Below are 22,390 nucleotides of genomic sequence, written 5' to 3' on the forward strand. Positions count from 1 at the left end.
TATTTTTTCCATCATTTGAAATCAAAACAAAAAACTTCTGTAACTTCACTGGCAGTAACCTCTTTTTTGCCCTGAACATAATTAGTAAAGTTTTCAAATTAACCAAATCCCTGAATTTCATAATTTTTGATTCAATAAAAAAGTCTATTGGTATGTTCTCTAGCATCTACTTTATATATAATTCTCATAGCTTTCTTCTGTAATAAAAACAAAGGATTAGTGTTTGTTTGTGTTGAGTAAAACACTGAATAATTAGACTAATTCGTTAGCTATGGTAGAGGAGATTTGACCAGATTGTTAAGTACCTCAGGACACAGCACCTTCTTCCTAGATTACTCCTGGTAGTCCTGGCCCCAGACAGATACGACTAATACACTGCATCACATTTTCGCAAGACATTTGAAGTGACACATTCAATTAAATTCAATTCAGTTTATATTTTGAGTGTCAAATTACAACAAAAATCGTCTTAAAGCACTTCTATTGAAACATTCCAATTGCATTGACTTCAGTCCATAATTCCAATTAGTTAACTCATTCACTGCCAACGATGACTAAAGTCGTCATTTGCATTTTTTTACTGTTTGAGCATCGGAACGAGCCCCCGCGCTGAGAGAACAAACATCTCAGCCCTGAAGCCGATCTTCATCCGCATACGTCACATGATCAGGAAGATACACATCCATGTGTTTGGAGATCGTTTTGGGCCGTTCCTGTAAAAAAAGTGAGGCGCGAACCGGAAAAGCGTCTGCCGATCACAATTCGACAACGGATTTCGAAAGAACGGATAACGCTCGAAATAAGAGGTGAGTCTCCTCTTTGTTTTGGTTGTTTTGGCATCGACATCATGCTAGCGCGCAACGTTCTGTGACTCTTAAAAAAACAGTAAAAGCGGTGAGAAACGCTGGCAGCGAAGGCCGTTAGTGATCAGGAAACAGCTGGCAGTGAATGAGTTAAAGTCTCTTTCTGGAGTATCATCTTATCTGACGTCACCATCTAGTGGCTGACAAGCATATCACACAAATAGTCTCTGGATCAGATTTTTTTAAGATGGCAACTTCACGTTTTTGGTTTATTTATGTGCTTCTGTAGCCGGCAAACAGCAACAAAAAAAAAACACGTTGTTTTGCAAGTTGTTTTATTCTCATGGCATGTTGTGTCATTGGTGCATATCAAGACATGTATTGTATCGGCCCCAGACTAGAGATGCAAAACCCAAGTCAATAGTCACTCAAACATGATTTCATACACACTTTTTGCAAGAAATGAGGCATATTATGAAAAGAGTGTGATTTGAATCATAAATATATGCATGTTTGAAGTCACTGCAGCTCAAATACCTTTTGGAAATTTCATAAACCTGACATTCTTGGGCATGCCCACTGGTTATAAATAGTGCCATTGAGCCTCTTAGGTTTGAGTTTTAAAGGTCAGAGTTAAGAATAAATTACAGACAGATGTTAGTTTTGTTTGCCATGATCCTAAAATATTCATACATTTTAATCTGAATTCGTATATAAATATGACAAAATTTCTACTTTGTTCTGTATTAAGACATCAACCTAATTTCTCCCATTTAATACATCATGATGCCATTTTTGCTGTGCTAGGGGTGAGGAAGTCACGTTTCTAATGAAGTAGTCTCCCAAGAATATGACTTTTATTTTTTTTGGCATTGAATTTTTAGCCAGATTTTTTGTTTACTTAAACAATACCAGCTAAAATTTCATTTGTACAAATTTAAAAGCAGAATTCCATCTCCAAGAATAAACAGCACCAATCTAACTTTGGATATTCACAAATACAGATTCAGCAACAAATGGGGTGACCTCCTGGTGACCCAAGCCAAAGCAACTGTCGCTCCATCGAGTCGACACCTCACTTGTGTCACAGGGTCAGAGAGGCGTAATTTTATTGGCTAAACGCCACTCGACTCAATTGAGTGACGGTTACTTTGGCTTGGGTCAAAGTTTAATTTTTGCAGATTAAATTTAATCTATTTTAAAGAGGGACTGCACACCATTAGAAAACGTAACTCCACCCCTAGTCAAGATTTTAAAAATGCCGTAAAAGTGGGTGTTGCCAGGAGGCACAGAGTGGCCAAGTGTGGGGATTTTCCATCCTGGGAGGGAGTGGGAGTGGGAGGAGACTGTACCGATGATGTGGAATTGTTCCAGCCCCGGTCAATCACAAGTTCAAAATGCAGTAGCTGCTGTTCTGCCACAGGGGGCAGCACTGAGATGTTTTATGTCATAGTCTCTAGATTTAATCAATTTTACACAAACGTCAAAAAAATGCACAGAAACCAAAATATTGCATTTGTAAAGACCCAAAAACCAGTTTTTTGGGGGGTTTAGTTACTCTTTAAGTAAAAAACAATCAAATACATAATTTTACAGAATAAAATTTCTGTGTCATAAATTCTGTCTAAAAATTCAGATGAGACTGTATTTCTTCCATACGTTTCCAAGTCCAGAAAACAAAAAGGAAATTTTCCAAATGTTGTGAGTGGATCAACAGAGACCCCCTCCACAGCTCGGGGAGAATCTTCCATGTCCCAGAAACAAACTACGGTTGCAATAATCCATTCACAGCAGATGATGTAACCTCTAACATAACACTTCACGGCTCAGTTGGGGCCATTTTTATCTGTTAGTCCTATTTAATGTTTCCATGACGAACATGAAAAAATCTGCATGTTACCAACAGATTTCAAACAAGCATTTAAAATTACGTTTCCATAAATAAACTGATAAACTGCCTGACGCGCCCTTCAGCCACCATGTCACATTGTGCCCTTTATGCGTCGTCTATAATTCATACTGTTAATGTTTATTGCAGCGTTTCTCTATTTCTGTGTATTGCGAATGAAACTCGGCTGCATCTGTGAGCTTGAAGTGCAGATCGCAGTTTGAGACAATTCCAGCTTCGCCCTAAGCTGTTTTCAATGCACCTTGCTGGTTGAGAGTTTTACTGCAGGCTGCATGCTCAAAAGCAACTTGATTACCAACGCTCTTGGGAATAACTTAAACAGCAAGGTGCTGTTGCAGCGCTGTATTTAATAAAGAGGAACAAGTTCCCATCAGCCCCCGTGGCTGGACTGGTACAGACGACGTTATGGTGGACATCCTCCGTCGGCAGCAGTGAGATTAATAATCACAGCTCTGATTGTTAAATGAGGTTTCTGCTGTCATCTGATGGAAGATATCATTTGCTTTGATCTCACACGGAGTGTAATATGGTTTATTAAAGAGATAGACTTTCTTCAGCTGGGTGTGTAATAGAGGCTTTAATCTGTTTTTCTGGTGGTTCTATTTATAACACCATGATGTGGAGGAGCACAAATAACATCAACAAGGGAGAATAATGTGCTGGATGGGCGAATGCATGCCAAAAAAGGTCACCCAATGTAGCTGTGTGTTGCACATTTCAACCTCCGTATCACAGATAATTAAAGTTTTTGTTGTCATTTCTTACAAAAGCTCCTATATTTATGTGATATGAATGTGTAAATTTAATCTCAGTGGGTACTGGAAATAACAGGCAGCTAGACATCTGCACTTAAGTGAAGATATTTAGATTTTTATCTCAGGAACTTTCTCAAAAAAGCAAGCCTGTGTCATGATCCGCCCCGGCCTCCCTGACTGTGTCTCTCCTGCCCTTGATTAACCTTATTGTTCTCACCTGTCCCTCATTACTCTGCCCATGTGTTCCTGATTCCCTTGTGTATTTATACCTCCCTCCTTGTTGCTGTCGTGGTTGGATCATTGTCGTTTTGTGCATGTTCGTTTCTCCTGTCGCTCCCGTTCTACAATTAAACATATTTTTATTTTTTCATCTGTTGCCTGCTCTTCTGCCTCCTGAAACCCACCACCACACATGGTCTGCCATCTCCACCCGCAGAACATGACAGCCTGTTTGCAAATACACCCCCACCCTTCCTCCTGATGGCGTTCTGGTTCACATGCAAAATGCTTTGATTACATTAGTGAATGAGTGGATTGGTGGGAACCTTGTGTCATTGTTAGGTTCTGGACGTTTCAGATTATTGAAGCATCAGACCTCCTTTTTCTGTATTTTTGCTCCTCTTACTTGACCAATCGTCTCTGTCTAAAACATGGACAGTCCTGTCCTCAGAGAAGAGTCCCTCCTCCCTGAGCTGTTTTTGTGTGTTGACCTGAGGAGTTGGCTCTCCTGTCTTGAGCCGTGTGTTGCTGCAGCTGCTGTTTGGCGTTTCCTGTCCTCCCACAACGCCACTCAGCTGCTGTTGAGGTGTACCTTCCTCTATCTGAGGGGGTCGGTTTGGTTCAATGTGACTTACTTAGAGCTTTGGAAAACTGACTCTAACAACCTCAGGAGGGAGAATTTGGGATTTTATAGGTAAACTAGTTTGCATTAGTGAGGTTCCTGCTAAAATTTAACAGCTTTCTATTCATAGTTTTCAGTTTGAATTAGAGAGCAACTTTACTCATATTTTCAATACATTTACAGCGGTCTCTAGTCGCAATGAATGCCTTGGTTCTCTGGGGACAAAAAGCTCTGGTGCACCAGTTTCAGGAACTAAAACTGAACCAGATCAGAGCTCATTTGGAGATATTTGGGCATCTCTCCTCTGATTGGCTAACAGCAAGGCAAATCTGACTCTGTGTACTCAGCAGCATTGATGTTTTATCTCCACCAGTGACACAAGCCTGAAGGAGTTCTGCTGTGCGGTGGAGTTGCTAATGCTAACTGTTAGCATTTACTAGCCGAGACGTCCTCTGCTGTTTCCTGGACGCTAAACCAACAACAGCCTGCCCCGTAGTGAGTCCAGTGGACGAGTCCTGTTAAGTGACAGTGTGACGTATGTAATGCCCAGAAATGGTCGTTTTTTGTCTACAGACTGACGTACACGCCATCAGTCGGCTGCAGACATGAATCTGCCTCAGTGTGTCTGTTCATCTTCCAAGTTGCAGGAAAAGATTCGACGCTGCATGTTTACACTCAGATTGTCAAGACTTCAACATCACGTTCCCTTCTCAAGGTCCTTCTGTGCCAAGCCTGCCTGATTATCTAGGCCGGACTGGACTGTTATAAGAGTGACTGTTTTCAGCTCATATGAGTTAATTATTCGTGAAATGGAATAATAATAATGTCTTCATTAATCTGTGCTTAAATCAATAAGGTTGATTGATCTGTGCTTGAATTACTGAAAATTTGAAATGAATTATTACATTGAATGGTTTATATATATGATAATCAGTAATGTTTGATGTGACAAGGCAATCATCAGCTACACTCAGACACAAGGTTCATTAGAGATAAATTAAAGTTAAGTTAAACTCATGACACGTAGATATTTCCTTACCCCAAATCAGAGCATCTGGTATCTGAAAGAAGGCGCAATGTTCTGAGGTTTTCTTGGTAATATCCCTTAACATGGCACGTTCCGATTGGACAAGAATTCATAATATGAGAATATTAAAACAAAGTTCACTTCATGGTGAGTCAGTTCTAGAGAAAGCTGTGGAACGGCCGTCTGGAGCGAAACCTCTTTAACCCAGAGCAATTTTGGCAAGCTGCCAAAACCCTGCTAAAAGCTGCCTACCACTGACACAGCAAACCCCTAAGAGTCCTTCTAGAAGCAATCGGTTCCATCCATCTGTTGTGACTCGGAAACATCTCTGGACGGGAGAGTCGGTACTGCGGTTATTCTACAAACCTTGGCGCCCCGAGGTCATCCGACCTTACTGACCTCTGGATCCGCGAAGGAAGAGGGTCTTCCCAAAAGGGTGAGGTAGACGCAGCATGAATCGTGCCTGATGTGGTTTTGATAAGAATCAACTTCCTAGTTAATGCAAACCAAATTCTTCCTTTTTACACCCAGAACTCGGTTCTTCTAGATACAAAAGTTCTGTTAACCTCACATTCACATATAGTCACCATACATGACATCCCATCCACCTAGATCCGTCCATCACAGTAAATATTAGTTAGCTTGTCACATTTTTTATTTTTTGGGAAATAAATTCTTACTTTTTGCAAACCTGACTCTCTTCTTGAATCGATACGAAGTGCCTACATACAATACATACAATCCCTACATACTACATACAATCCCTGAGTAAACATAAACATTTGTTAAACATTAAAGACCAACCAGACTGGATTTCCATATTTATATGGACATTCACATCACATTGGTCAAAGTGTAGGGTAGTATATTAAGCTTTAAAAGCACCCAAATACATACAATAATTACCACATTACACGTAGATCTGTCAGGCTTTTCTAATCCTAAAGTTTCACCGTCTGTTTTCTATCAGAATCTGATGCAGGAGGTTGGTTCATGTTCAGCCTGCATGAAAACTGATAATAATCAGAAATAATCATCACAAAAAATGGTTTTTCAGCTAAGTTGAGCCTTTAAAAGCTTCTTAAATGAGTTAAATGAAGTAAAGAAGTCCAGTTGCCTTTTTCTTAACCTAGCAGGTTTAACGACTCAGACTACCGAGAAACTTCACCAGCATCTGTGAAATGAATTTTTATGTCACACAGTAGAGCATATTTGTCTTGATCTCATCTTTATTTCTAGTTATTTATCCTTTCTTGTTTTTTTTATTAACATCCGTTGTTTCTGTTTGCGCTGCCTTGGCACAAATGCAAATATCCTCAGAACTGTTTCTTCTTTCTTCATTGCATGTCAGTGAAAACAGTGTTTCAATAACTCAAACAAAGAAAGATAATGAAAGCTGGATGCTACATGGCACCCAGAGCTCGATGTGTTTCACCGGAGCCATTGTTCAGCATGGGCGAACCCTGACGCTGATGCTGGTGGGGTGTTGTTGATGATCAGCCCACTTTTCCTTTTGTTTAAATCTAAATCTGAGGGATGGCGTGAAATCTACTCAGAAAGTGTGTTTGAATGGGGAGTGTGGAGGTTGTCATGTTCCTTTAAAACCAGTTTAATCATGGTATCACTTTCACAGGAACACAAAACGACTTGAATAATCACGATGGAACCCATCGACACCTAATTGGTTTTCTAATCAGATGCTTCCTTATCCAGATAACGTTGCCTAATTACAAACAGCAGTGTGGTCATTTTCTAATCAGTCTTGCACATGTTTGATTTTCAATACAATCCATCATTAGCATGATGATTACCACGACACCGGCACTGAGAGCCTTGGAAGTGTAATCTGTTTTCTATTCATTGTGCGTGCAGCAAACTGTTGCTCTGAACTGCTGACAGACATCTTCTAAACTCCATGTTCCTCCCACTTTTCTTCTCCTAGACAGACTTGCAGACTTAAAGATCCTGTTCAACGAAGGAAAAAAATCTTGCTTCAGCTCAATATTTAGCCCCGCCTTTTTCTATTAGCATACGTGTCAAACAAGCCCTCCAGTGTGCCCCACAGTTCTGGAGATCATCTAGTCTCGCCAAATCAGCCATAGTTTGATCTGTGTTGGAGTGAGAAGACATTGTCCCTTACTCACGATGTTTATGTTCTCCTTTTGCACATCTGTCTGCCTTCCAGAAGAGTTCCAGAACTTTGTTCGAAGGCTTCCTACGTTCTACGCCCTGAACACGTCCGCCATCCTGTATTTCTGGAAGATGGAGCCGTCCGTTCACCAGCGCTACAAACAGCTGGAGCTCAGCACACAGCAGCTCCTGAGCAAGGCACGGCGCATTGTCAACAAGCTCTTCACCCTCAGCAAGAGGTGTCAAACTCAGCCCAAAATTATCATGCTGCGGGAGAGGTGAGAAACGGATAAGTTCCCCCGCCAACGTTCTTGTTGACAGGGGTGTAGATGTGCCTGTGTGCCGCCGTGCTTCGAGTGGTAGTTTTCGTTTAGCGTTTGTTCTTTCAGGTCCTTTTAACGTGCAGCACAGTGTTATCACCAGAACGAGGCTTCCTATTAAAAGAGCACACACACACACACACGCACGCACGCACGCACGCACTCACACACACACACACACACACACACACACACACACACACACACACACACACACACACACACACACACACACACACACACACACACACACACACACAATACATCCTACAGTGTCACACCTGATCACTAGGTTGCATTACCAGCCAAAGCTGTCTTTACTTCCTGGAAACCAAAACTGTTCTTCTGTGAAATTAGAGTTTGCAGTTTGAGAGAATTACTAAATCTCTGAGAGATGCGCCTGAGTGTAAACTACACTGACTTCATGCAGTACAGGTGTTAATGGCTCCTAAACACTCCCAAGGCAGTCGTTCTAACTGTTCTCACGTGAAAAAGTGAGGAAAAGTAAAAGTATTAATAAGTAAATGCGGAAATAAATAATTATTTATTTATTGTAAATTTCGGCTGGATGACTCCTCCAAACTCGGGCACGAGAGCCAATCGGTGATAGACACACACACACTTTTATTGATGATTAATGGGCTCGACACACGGGAGGCGACATCGCCTCTCCTCCATTCATTTTCAATGAGACATGCGCGATAATTGCGGGTCTCCCTCCTACTAAGCGAAACGTGAAAAACGTGCGTGTGAAATTTTGCGCTCATGCACGTGTCGTTCACAGGCGACCCAGCGACGCGATCCCAGAAAGTTGAAATATTTTCAACTTTTCATCACTGTCGCTCAAACGAGGACCAATCAAAGGAGGCTTCATTCACTGACCAATGAGCGGACAGGATGCTCCATACCAGGAGCGGATTTAGGACTGAAGAAGATCCGGGGCTTAACACACGCGCGCGCGCACACACACGTGACACGCACTAGTCAACATCATATATATTTGTCTTGTACCACATAATTTTTAATCTGAAGCTACATATTAAGCATATTCAGGGCAGAGTATTGTTCCTGTTAGTGTTTAGTGTGAGATGATAGTAAATATTCCCTTTCTTTCTCCAGCAACTTTACCTGATAGTAAGCTAACTTTAGGCAAACCAGCAGCACAACAAATATTTTCAAATAAGACTCACAAACCTGAGTCAACACCAGTCTCATCAAAGCTGGGGTTCTGTCGCGGTACTTTTGGTCTAAAAAACGTCCTTATGTCCATCTTCACTCATGCGTTTCAGGCAGAGAGTGTAGAAGAAGCCGGCTGCTGAAGGGCTTCTTCTTCAGTGGTGGAGGCTCAGGCAGGCTGTATACAAACTACTGCTAGCTGCTCCCTCTCTGGTGGACTTTGGTACTGCATGTTACTTCCGCGATTTAGATCCGGGGCTTATCATGAAACATCCGGGGCTTCAGCCGAAGTAGCCGGGCCTAACGCCGCCCCTGCTCCGTACATCTACGAGCAAACATGAAGGAGAAGTTGATACTTGCTGTGACAGATTTCCCAGAACTGTACAATATTTCTACCAAAGAATATAGAGATATTCACACACAAAAAAAAAAACAGCAGTGTGGGAAATTGTTGGTGCCAGAAGTAACACATCAGGTAAGTGTACTTTACAAATGCAAAACTTGTTTGTAAGTTAATCTAGTGCAATAGCAAACCCAACGAAAAACGTTTATGTATTTAACATCGTATCTACCGCCTTTTAAATTCTGAACCGCTTAAATAACGTTAATTCCCTCCAACCTGACGCAGCCAATCAAAACAACGGAAGATTCGATTTTGCCATGGAACAGAACGCGTCGACGGCTTTACCGCTGGCCGCTGCTGTGAGTCGCCTCCTGTGTGTCAGGTCATAAAAGCGACAGCGCAGAATTTCGCTGATTGCGGTCGTTTGTCGCCTCCCGCGTGTCGAGCCCACAACTGCTTTTATTTTATTCCGTCTTACTGTTTTCCTATCTGTCTGCACCAGAGCTTTGCACCATTAACGTTCTGAACACCAGCAGCAGCTAGTCTTTTTGTTTGTTTGTTTTTTTTTTCTTTGCAAACAACGTATCATAGCTGGGGGGCGCAAAACATGATTGATATAAAAAAGAGTTTTCAAAGGCCATCCAGGAAATTTCAAACTCTGCATTTTCTTTGTTTTAATGAGACTGGCTCTTTTAAATAGCGGCGTTCCTTTAAAAGGTTATCATTCAATTAAGCTATGTGAAACGATAAAAGGGAAGCTGAGATTTTGATCTTGTTTTACGTATTCTGAGATGTTCCGGTTAAGCTTTAACATACAGGCTTGTGGAACACGTCCATCTCCCTAAGAGTGTGTGCAACAAAGGCTTCAAATTCTCAAATTGAAGAAAGTGTGAGTGAGCGAGAAATGCAAAATGTAAGAAGCATTGGAGCTGGGGTCGGAGTTTGGCTCCCGGAAGAAATAACAACAGAGCAACATTGTCACCTCTGTGCTTCACGCTGGACTCCCTTCAGGAGACGAAGGGCAAGCAGCTCCTAAGTGATTTTATTTCAGAGGCAGTTTGAACACATACTATGAACGATTCTTTTAAGGTCTGCAAAGAACTATTGAACCCAATCTACTTAAGTCTACTTTTCAGAACACTGTAATGCTAAATAGTTATTTTTTACAACACTGAGTCAGCAGAAATAATTATTTGTTCAAGGTGATGTACGAAAAGTGCAACCAGGTGGTAAAAGAATTCACCAGAGGTTCAGGTCCACGTTGACACATGATGAGAACGTCCCGTTCCATCCCCTTCCAAAGGTTCTGGACTGGACTGAGATCTGGTGACTGGGGAGGCTGTCCAGTGAACTCAGTCAGAAACCAGTTAGAGATGATCTGAGCTTCGTGACATGATGCATGATCCTGCTGGAAGTAGTCCAGTCCAACTTCCAAGCAGTAGTCAGAACTTTATTTATTTATGTTACAAACCCTAGATGGTAGCCAGTTGTGGTAGGAGGGGTAACTGAAAAGAGGTGAGTATAAATAAAAATGTATTTATTAACAAAGAGTAAACACAAATACTGAGTCCTTGAGTGGAATAATATCGAAACAAATTTAGTCTGTGAAAACAAACAAAGGCGACGGGGCAGAAATCAAAACACCTGGGGCAAAAAGCCTCAGGGAAGAAACAATGAAGATAATTTAACGAACGAAAAATGCCGGAGTTAAATAACCAGAAAACAACAAATCTCGACGGCTAAACTTTATTCTAATTACAAAAAGTAAAACCAAGCTCTAAAGCGGAAAACGGAACAGAAATTCAAGCTTTAAGTGCAGACAAAAAGGATCACGAAACGAAAACGGCCATTGAACAAAAGGATTTTACCAAAAAGAACTTCTTATCTTACAACCGAATTATCAAAGTTCTTAATCCACGACAAAACCGTTTAATACAGAGATGCAAGGACCGAGGAGAGAAGGACAGGGTGTGAAGCTGTGGTTCTTTCCCTGAGAACTGCAGCTGAGCCGGCGAATGCAGGCCGAGGGGGAAAGCCGGCCCGACTGAGGACCTGTCCAAGGTCCTGAACTGGAAACGGAGCAGAGCTGGGCCTTTCAGGGAATGTGAATCCAGCATCTGTAACAATTTAGTTTATACATTGTTATTTTAAGCTGCAATAGTAAATATGGAAAGCAAATTTGCTTAAAAGATTTTTTTCATGCCTCTTAACAACTTTCTAACACAGTATAGCTATAAATATATTGTGGCAATAAAAATAACAAAATAATTATAATAAAGTGGTTCTCTCGCATTTGTCTAAATACCCCCACCAATAACCCCGGTTTCACACTGCAAGCATCAGCGGAACGGAACGGCAGTGAAGTGGCACTGCTTCAAATAGAATCCAGTTATAGTCTATGGAGTGTTTCAAACCAGCCGCGACGCGGCAATTTTCAGACGCGTCCCAGAAGCGGCATGCCACGCCGTTCCGCTAAAGGTGGGATCAAGTTCTGTTTTTTCCGCAAGCCGCTTCTGGGACACATCAATTTCCGCAGTTCACATAGTGCGAGACAGGAAACCACACACGGTTTCAGTGTAAAATCCCCGGTTATTTTCAAAATAAAATGCAACATTGCGATGTTATATATAACCTACGTCTGCACGTGCGACCGAACGGCTTTGTTTACCACCAGTTTCTTTTGAGAAGTGCAACGGTGCTATTCCTCACGGGGGTTGTGATCGCTCGATGAGGAAGGATGGCGGAAATCTCGAGGGAATTCGTTGTCTCGCGAGGAAGGCGTTGGAAGTCTTGAGGGATTTTAGAATCTGGCGAGTACAGCGAGCCGCAGCGAGGAAGCCGTGCCGCGGCCAAGACTCTCCCGTGTGAAAAGGACCGCTTTGAAGTTTGTGAATGAGCCGCTGCGCTGCTGTTCTGTTCCACTGATGCTTGCAGTGTGAAACCGGGATAACCCTAACCAGGCAGTTCTTGGTCTGGTCAAACCACCACACTTCCCTGGGTCCTCCATTCATTTATTCAGTTACTGAAAACTAGATACCTGCTTAAAAATATATTTTGTAATGTATTCCATTACTTTGCCTAATCCTGGTACTGTATTCTAAATACTTGAAATACTTTCCCTTAAAATCTGCATTTAAGTCTATTAAATGTCACAGTGTGCGCTGGTAGATACTGCTGCAGGAAAACAGAGGGCATGTTTATGCTAAACAATATGAACTGACTGGGAAAATAAAACCGTTTAATTGTTTTTGTTTATTTATGAAAGTGTCAACAGATTCTGCAAATCCTTTCTGCTACTTCTTACTTTTCATGTGCAGTCGACGTGATTATTGAGCTCAGCAGGAATAATTGTTATTAAGTCATTTGCAACCAAAATGCCACTAGTTCCCATTCACTCTATTTTTTATGCTCGGAAAAAGCAAACGGACTGCTGCCGGACCAGGAGAATTACTGCGCTGGTTACAAAATGCTTTTTTTTCTCACTTATCTAACTCTGGGAAATGTGGTAATAGACAACTTTTCACTTTGGGGTGGAAAATCCCTTTAAGGTGTTTCTTCAGATAATAATAATAATAATAATAATAATAATAATAATAATAATACGATTCTATTTGTAACGCACTTTACATTTCAATGAAATCGCAAAGTGCTACAGTAGGAAATCAGAAACAATGTACAGAATAATTAAAAACAATGAATAAAAACAAATAAAAAATACATAGAACCATACAATGCTAAGTTAACACATGGTAAAACAACAGCAATACCAATCAGTTTGGAAAAGCTTGTGTAAATAAAAATGTCTTCAGACGTTTTTTTAAACTTTCAACACTCTGAGGTGCTCTCAATGTTTCAGGGAGTGTGTTCCACAGGCGTGGGGCTGCTGCTTGAAAAGCTTGATCTCCTGTGGTATGGTTTTGTTTTGGGCTGTTGCAGGAATTGAGAATTTCTAGAGCGAAGATTTCTTGAGGTGATGTGGATAGTAGGGAGCTCTTTAAGATAAATAGGAGCATTTCCGTGGATACACTGATAGGTAAGGAGACCTAGTTTGTTTTTAATTCTATATGGGATTGGTAACCAATGAAGAGACTTCAGTACAGGTGTAATGTGGTCATATTTGTGACCCCTTGTCACAATTCTGGCAGCACAGTTCTGGATGTGCTGAAGTTTCTGTAGGCATCCACTAGAAATTCCAGTAAGTAGAGAATTGCAGTAGTCTAGCCTAGACGAAACAAAGGCATGGATCAACTTCTCATCATCTGATTGGGTAAGAAAAGGGCAAAGTCTTGCTATGTTTTTTAGATGGAAAAATGACACTTTAGAAAGGTGACGGACATGATTTTCAAGTGATAAATGTTGGTCCAGTTTGATTCCGAGATTAGTGGTGGATGTAGAAAATGTTATGTTACTACTTAATATCGTAATATTTTTAGGTTAGAAGATTTTACCTGATGAGGAGTATCAATGAGCAGTACCTCTGTTTTGCTGCTGTTTAGCTGGAGAAAATTTTCAGACATCCATGCCTTTGTCGCATCCAGGCATGCACTAAGAGCAGAAAGTGTAGATGATGAGGAAACTGAATCAATTTTGAGATAAAGCTGTGTATCATCAGCGTAAGAATGGAAGGATACCCCAAAATTTCTAAAAATATCCCCAAGTGGGAGCATATATATAATAAAGAGAATTGGGCCAAGAACAGATCCCTGCGGGACCCCACAAGTAATGTTGTGGGGTGATGATTGTGTCTCCCCCAAAGCCACATAATCAGTTCTCCCAGTGAGATACGACTGGAACCACTGGAAAATGGTTCCAATCAGTCCAACTTTGATCTAGATTAGATGTTGAGTCTTTGGACGCAGCTAGTAGGTCAGATTTCGCACACCTCGCTCTTTTTTTACAGTGAAAATTTGCTTGAATTTCCAGGAAGTGAATGCGTTTTTTCTTTCATTGCTAGCAGGTTGATTTGGCTGCGGTTGTGGCTCCACCCACTCCACCTCCTGGTCTGAATCCTTACCTGGCCACTCATGTTAATGCTGGTGCTTGCTGGTGAGGGGATGTGGCCCTCTTATGGTTTCATCCATAGTGTTACTATGGTTACAGAGGCACATTGTTTAGGGGCATTATGGGATAGATGGTCTACACAACATAGAGACACATGTGGCCCGGAATTTATTTATTCATCTTTTGAGTGAAAAGTGGAAAACACACAAGTATTCCAATGGTATTATGAAAGTAACTGTATTCTAAATACTATGTTTTAAAATAGTAACTGTAACTGAATACAGTCACTCATCTTTAGTATTCTAACTACTGTATACTAAATACATGTAATTAGTTACTCCCCAACACTGTTCATTACACACTCACGTATTCAGCAACATAACACCACTGATGTGAGAGGTTCTCCGCCCAATAATATCAGAGGAGGAGAAACAGCCGGCTGCTACCACTTCAACTTTAGATCAAACTATCAGAGTCCCAAAAAGAAAAACACAGTTTGAAGTCACAGACAACAAAAGACGAGTAGTGTTTCTATGGTTACATTGTGATATCTTAGTAAACATTGTATTTGGTGAGAGATAAACTTTATTGTATTTATCCTAGTGAATCTATAATTAAATGGGTAAACTAGTAGTAGCACATCCAATGTCAAAGAAAGTAAAATGTTATTATCAGGAGAGGGAGAATGTTTAAGTGGTTAGCAGCAGTGTACTAGATGATGGCCCCCTCCATGAGGCCACCACAGCTCAGCAGAACATCACTGTAGCTTCTTCTGGGGAGAAAAACACTTAAAGAAAAAATAAAGTTAACAGCTGAAATAACAGGAAATAATACAGTTAAAGAGCAGATTGTAGAAGAAAGTAGTCGAGTGTGGAAAGTGGTCAGTGTATCCTCCAGCAGTCTAAGCCTATAGCAGCATAACTACAGAGATAACTGGATAACCTATCCTTTTTAGATGGAGGCATGTTGGAGGCAGGGCAAGGGAGAGCCGTCTTTACCGACTGTACACTCCACCTCCCTGTACTCCCCCACTTGTCCAGATCGAGGCTAACATCAGATTTTAGCCATAGGTCCTATGGTTCCCAATCTTTTTCCTTCAGGACCCCTTGCATGTTTCCAAGACCCCCAAAACTCCTTCCCACATCACTAAAGTGACCATATACATGTTTTAACTCCTATATAGACTTTTAATTATACTACTGGGTGTGCTTTTGGCAATTTAAGACCTCACAAACTCAGCACAGAAAACAATTGTGGGGACCCACTTTGGGAGTCAGGATGCCAGTTGAGAACCACTGATCTAGAACTATTCTGCCCATTCTTCTCTAACCTTTACCATCAAAGCATTTTAATCCACACGACCGCTGATGATGCTCTCTTTGTCTGTAAACTCTGGAGATGCTTATGAGTAAAAAGCTCAGTTCATCAGCAGTTTTAAAAATACTCAGACGAGCTCGTCTGGCACCAAAGACCAGGTCAAGTTCAGATGTCATCTAGAAGCTTAAGGGTGTTGCTGCTTTGTGATTAGCTAATTCCATAATTATCTTAACAAGCCAATAAACTGGTTTACCTACTAAGTGAGTCAATGTGAAATGAGCTGATGTGTCAAAGATGTATTTGCTGTTAAAAAGCACATTCATGGACATCCTGGCTATTTGGTTCTGAGGTTTTTGTCAGATGAAGACAAAGAGAGCAGAAAAAAGCTGCAGGTATGAGATAAATATAACGTTTCCAGCTGCTCCAGCTGTCAGTGAGGTGTTAGAACGGTTCGAAAGGAGAACAACCATGTGCTCTTTCTTTGTTGTTGTTTTCCTTAAGCAAATAAATAAACATGTCTTTTATTGGGACAAACAATTGTACGTGCTATTTGGCAAGAAAAAGAAAATCGTGTGTGTGTGTGTGGGTGTGTACATGTGTGTGTGTGTCTGTGTGTAGATGTACGTGTGTGTGTGCATGTGTGTGCGTGGATGTACGTGTGTGTGTGTGTGTGTGTGTGTGTGTGTGTGTGTGTGTGTGTGTGTGTGTGCGTGGATGTACGTGTGTGTGTGTGTGTGCATGGGTGTACGTGGGTGTGCGTGTGTGTGTCTGTGTGTGTGTACGTGGGTGTATGTGCGTGTGTGTGTGTGTGCGCGCGCACATGTGTGTGTGTGTGTGTGCGCGCGCACATGTGTGTGTGTGTGTGTGTGCGTGGGTGTATGTGTGTGTGTGTGTGTGAGTGTGTGTGTGTGTGTGTGTGTGTGTGTGTGTGTGCGTGGATGTACGTGTGTGTGTGCGTGGATGTATGTGTGTGTGTGTGTTTGTGCATGGGTGTACGTGGGTGTGCGTGTTTGTGTGTGGGGGGGGGGTTCGACACATCATTTTGCAGGAAATATGTTCAGTTGGATTTACACAGAATAAAGACAAAACTGGAGATTAAGATGGAAAAACTGATTTTTTTAGGAATTGTATTTTATTTTAGTCTAAAAAGATAAATAAATCTTGTAAAAACAACACAACTTGAGATCAGGTCAAGAGCAAACAAATCTAACAGATCCATTATCTAGTTTAAAGATAAAGCAACTTTTCCTTAGCCCATTGGTAGTTTCTTTACTTAAAACAAGAAAATTGGATCATTTTTAAGAATATTTACCTTATTTCATGTAGTTCTGCTTGCTGATTTTTTCTTTCAGACAAAAATAAACTAAAATATAAAAAAAACACTCCTGCATCATTTGTGCATCTATTCTTGTTGCAAATCATTCCTGAAGTGTTTAAATTTGATTTTGTGCCTAAAAAAGGATTCTCTTGTTGACCCTCCAGTTGCAACGTGACTTGATCCGTCACCAAACCCTTCCTAAAGCTGCTTCACATACAGACTCAGACAGGACTCTGTGATCCAGCTGTCTCACCCAAGTGAACGCTTTATATTACCAGAAAGATGAAAGCAAATAAGGAAATGCATTTTCTTCAAATATGTTACAAAACATTTTAGGAACTCCCTCATGAGACGGCAGCCCGGTGAGATTCTAGCCCTAATTACGTGGATGGCTTTTATTTACGAGTGAGGGTAGGAGGGATCGGGAGATCGACAGGCGGATCGGTTCGGCGTCTGCAGTGATGCGGACGCTGAGCCGATCTGTCGTGGTGAAGAGGGAGCTGAGCCAGAAAGCCAGGCTCTCGATTTACCGGTCGATCTACGTCCCAATCCTCACCTATGGTCATGAGCTTTGGGTAATGACCGAAAGAACGAGATCGCGGATACAAGCGGCTGAAATTAGTTTCCTCCGTAGGGTGGCCGGGCTCAGCCTTAGAGATAGGGTGAGGAGCTTGGACATTCGGGAGGGACTCGGAGTAGAACCGCTGCTCCTCCGGATCGAAAGGAGCCATTTGAGGTGATTTGGGCATCTGGTCAGGATGCCTCCTGGACGCCTCCCTGGGGAGGTGTTTCGGGCATGTCCTGCCGGCAGGAGGCCCCCGGGTCGACCCAGGACACGTTGGAGAGGTTACATCTCCAATCTGGTCCGGGAACGCCTTGGGGTCCTGTCGGAGGAGCTGGTGGAGGTGGCCGGGGAGAGGATGGTCTGGAGTTCCCTAGTTGGGATGCTGCCCCCCACGACCCGGACCCGGATAAGCGGAGGAAGACGACGACGGCTTTTATTTGTACGTGCAGCGCCTGGTAATCCACGATGTATCGGAGAGAACATAAATAACAGCTAGAAAAATTGTTAAGGATTTTGAGCACTCGCTGAAAATCCTTTCATTCCAGACTACACGGGTGCTCACAGCACAGTAAACAGCAGCTGAACCGTCTTTAAATCCTGGAAGACAATAAATGTGGACGGGATTTTAGTTCTGCTGAGATTTGATCACATATTTCAGGGATCAGAAGGATTTCCAAACCGTTAGCTTTGCATAGTGGGCTTGAAAAGAATAGGAGGAGATATGGAGACACCCCCCCCCCACCCCCACCCACCCACCCCCACCCTTTCATCCCTCTTCATCAGATCAGGCAGCAGATAAATTATCACTTCCATTGTGTTTTACACCCAAACTGAAGCACGCCCCCCCAGATTCATGACATCACTGCTGACATCAATGAGGCCCCGTAATTAATGCAGTGGGAGGTTTTAGACGAGCTCCTTAAATCGTGTTTAATTGGATTCATGCATGGAAGGGAAGGATGTGTCCTCAGAAAAGTGTGAAATGAAATAAAATGTTATATTTTATAACTGCAGCCGAGCAGCATGAGTGATGGGTCTGACAGGCCCGTGTTACAAAAGTCTTCATGTTGGTGCTCTAAAGCAAACAGCCTCAGTGTAATAAACACATTCACACACGATAATTAAGTTTAATCATCACAGTTGATTGTGTTTGCAGCTTGTTGAAGAACCTGCACTGATTTTGTTTTCCAAATCAGTGAAACTGCTCGGTTTGTTCTGACCTGCTACTCTGGTGTCGTTACAGGCCCACGAGCTACTGGCTCAACTACATCCTCTCCATCATCTACTGCAGTGAGAACAACCACATCGGCTCTTACCTGGAGGAGACCCGAAGCTGCTCCTGCCCTTACGAGCATCCCCCCTGCCAGGGTGTGATCCCGTGCACGGTGGGCGAGGGCACCTCGTGTGCGTCCTGCTCCAACGAGAACCGCTCCCGCTGCGCCACCTGCAACCAGGGCTTCATGCTGAGCCAGGGCGCGTGCCGCAACGAAGTGCCCGACTCCACCGACCACTACATTGGCTTTGAAACGGACCTGCAGGACATGGAGCTGCGCTACCTCCTGCAGAAGAAGGACAACCGGATCAGCATCCACGGCATCTTTGTCAGCAACGACGTCAGGCTGAATAACTGGTTTGACCCGTCATGGAGGAAGAGGATGCTGCTGACGCTGAAGAGTAACAAATACAAGTCCAACCATGTCCACATGCTCCTGGGGATGTCTTTACAGATCTGCCTTACCAAGAACAGCACCCTTGACCCCATGCTGTCCGTCTACATCAATCCCTTTGGGGGGAGCCACTCAGAGAGCTGGATCATGCCCATCGACCAGAACAATTACCCAGACTGGGAGAGGACTAAATTAGACCTTCCCTATGACTGTTATAACTGGACTTTGACTTTAGGCAACAAGTGGAAAACATTTTTTGAGACGGTCCACTTTTACCTACGGAGCCGGATCAGGGGAACCTCCAGTAATGGGAATGGAACTGTGTACTTTGAACCCTTGGAGTACCTGGAACCCGGGCAAAACCTGGGCTACATGAAGATCAACAGCATCCAGGTGTATGGTTACAGTATGCACTTTGACCCAGAGGCGATCCAGGACCTGATTTTACAGCTGGACTACCCGTACACTCAGGGATCGCAGGACTCGGCCCTGCTGCAGCTGCTGGAGATCCGGGATCGGGTCAACAGGCTCTCCCCGCCCGGAGCGCAGCCTCTGGACCTCTTCTCCTGTCTGCTGCGGCATCGGCTCAAACTGTCCACCACAGACGTCGCCAGGATCCAGGCGGCACTGCAGACTTTCAGTGCCAAGCAGCCCAAGTCCATTGAATATGAAACAACCAAATTATGTAGCTAATAAGTGGGCAGGCGGCCAGGTGCGCAGCTGCACAGGCAGAGCGGCCGCCGCAGAGGCTCACCGAGGGTTTAAGAGCAATCCCGAAGCAGTAAACAGGACATTCTGGACATTTTTAACAGTCGTGGTGGATCTCAACAGCACAGCTGGGATTCTTATGTCAGCTTTTCTTATAAATTTGTACAACATCTTAGACCTGAGTAGGGTTTCACCATATTTGCCTCATTCCTTTTTTTTTTCTGAGGAAAAACTTTGCTCACGATATAATTTTAAATCTCTGCTGCCACTCACATGTCACCACGTCTCTGATGTCAGTAGACGGCACAAATCTGAATCACCCACACACGCGAACAAAAGCTTTTACTGAGAAAGTATTATCCAAGCAATGTAATCACCTCACAAATCATTTCATCACCAGCATGAGTTTGGCTTTGTTCTCAGTGTTTGCTACAATCCTTTTCCTCCATTTTACCGCGGAACGCGATAAGGCCTCTCTTTGTTTTTATTTATTCCGTTTTAGCTTTCTGCAAACATTCGTCTTTTTATTAAAACCTCTAATTACACTTTTTTGTAAAAAAAAAAAAAAACTAAATGAAATAAAACGAACACATGCTGTAAGACGCAGATCCCCCTCATGAAAACAATATAACACGATGCGATAAATGTTACATGTGCTTTTATTTTTATAATGCTGTTGTTTGTGAAGCAAATGTTACAAAACATTGTCTATAAAATGTATAATACGGTTTGTTAATACACTGAATAAAATACATTTTTATGTGTGGTCTAACTCTGCTTAAGGTGTGTGGGAGAAATCGTGGGCTTTAAAGGAGCAGTATGTAAAAAGTCAACAGTGAAATAATCACAAAATAGTGTAATGCTGGAGGGATGCGCAGTGGCGCAGTGGTTAGAGCTGTTGCCTTGCATCGAGAAGGTCCTGGGTTCGCTTCACGGCCTGGGATCTTTCTGCATGGAGTTTGCATGTTCTCCCTGTGCATATGTGGGTTCTCTTCGGGTTTTCCGGCTTCCTCCCACAGTCCAAAAACATGACTGTTAGGTTGATTGGTCTGTCTAAATTGTCCTTAGGTGTGAATGTGTGTGTGCATGTTTGTTTGTCCTGTGTGTCTCTGTGTTGCCCTGTGATGGACTGGCTCTCTGTCCAGGGTGTACCCCGCCTGATTACCCGTTGACTGCTGGAGATAGGCACCAGACCCCCCCACCCCCCACCCCCACCCCCGCAACCCTACGTGGACAAAGTGGGTTCAGAAGATGGATGGATGGATAGTGTAATGCCGGACTGTTGAGTCCCCTGTTCAGCAGCTCATCAGGCGCTGCAGAAGTCGGTTAATCACCTGCTGATCAAACCCAGGTGTGTCGAAGCAGGAACACATCTAAAATGCACGGGATAGTGGCTCTCCGGGACCAGGGTTCCCCACCCCTGGTCTAACGTTTCAGTCATGTTGGAAGGAAGGTCATACTTAAATGGATTTCCTTCACAGCCGGCTGGTTGTCAGTTTTTCTGACAACAAAAAAGGGACGTGGTAACTGCTTAGTAAGCCCAAAAGTTGCCACGTTTGTGCCGTGCTCTCGCAAAAGCACAGGCATGAGTCATTTTGACACCGGCCGGCAAAAAGCTCCAGTTGTTTAAAAAACCGAAGCAACAGGAGCGACCCACAAGTTATTTCTTGTACCACTAAGAAGCCACGGCATCTTTTTCTTTTACTCTATTGGATGAAGTGGGCCAGAGGTTAAGGTTGCGCTAACAATGCTATCGGTGATCTAGAAGCAAATACAGACAGCTCTAAAAAATATCTCAAGCTACTTTTTTAATTACCAACAACTCAATATCACAGTGAAATGTATGTGTGAAGTGAATAATGAGTCAGTCGTGCTTTAACTCATTCACTGCCAGCCGTTTCTGATCACAAAGTCCCTGGCTGCCAGCGTTTTAGAGTCACTCTATGATCATGTAAACACCAAACTACGAAAAGAAAGAGTTGACTCACCTCTTACATCAGGAAGAATCAGCGTGTTTCCAGCTTTTTCCATTCTTTCACAATCCGTTGTCGAAGTGGGAGCCACAGAGGCTTTTCCGGTTAGCGCCTTGCTCTTTTTCACAGCAGCGTCCCAAAGAGATCTCCTAATTCATGTGTTTTCTGCTTCCTGATCACAGAAAGTGTGACACGCAGGTGAAGATCAGCGTTAGAGCTGTGATGTTTACTCTCACGCCATTAAAAAATGCAACTGATGACTTTAATTGTCAATGGCAGTAAATGAGTTAATGAGTCGTTCAGAACCATAGACATAAAAACGTAGATTCCCTATTGGGCCCTGGACAGTGTAACAGTGTTGCCGCCATATTGGATTCAACGCAAAGTGAGCAACTATGCCTGTTTTTTTTTTTGCAGCCTACGGTTTCAAGAAAACAGATCACGTGGTATTACTACTGACATCTCAAAAAATACCTGATGGCATGCTGCTGTTGTGTCCTTGAGCAAGACACTTAACCCACCTTGCCTGCTGGTGGT

At 42.8% G+C, this 22,390-nt stretch overlaps 1 protein-coding gene across 1 annotated transcript in view; it reads left to right on the plus strand.

The window, feature by feature from the left end:
- brinp3a.1 (bone morphogenetic protein/retinoic acid inducible neural-specific 3a, tandem duplicate 1) overlaps window positions 1-20,652 on the plus strand; it is a 96,420-nt gene extending 75,768 nt beyond the window's left edge. Inside the window, exons 7-8 of the mRNA XM_015971157.3 lie at window positions 7,521-7,743; window positions 18,749-20,652. Of these exons, the coding sequence (XP_015826643.3) occupies window positions 7,521-7,743; window positions 18,749-19,865 (1,340 nt within the window). The 3' untranslated portion in view covers window positions 19,866-20,652. The remainder of the gene's footprint in view (window positions 1-7,520; window positions 7,744-18,748) is intronic.
- The last annotated feature ends 1,738 nt before the right edge of the window (window positions 20,653-22,390 follow it).

Source organism: Nothobranchius furzeri, chromosome 8, assembly GCF_043380555.1.
Source record: "Nothobranchius furzeri strain GRZ-AD chromosome 8, NfurGRZ-RIMD1, whole genome shotgun sequence".
In the NCBI taxonomy this organism is placed as follows: Eukaryota; Metazoa; Chordata; class Actinopteri; order Cyprinodontiformes; family Nothobranchiidae; genus Nothobranchius; species Nothobranchius furzeri.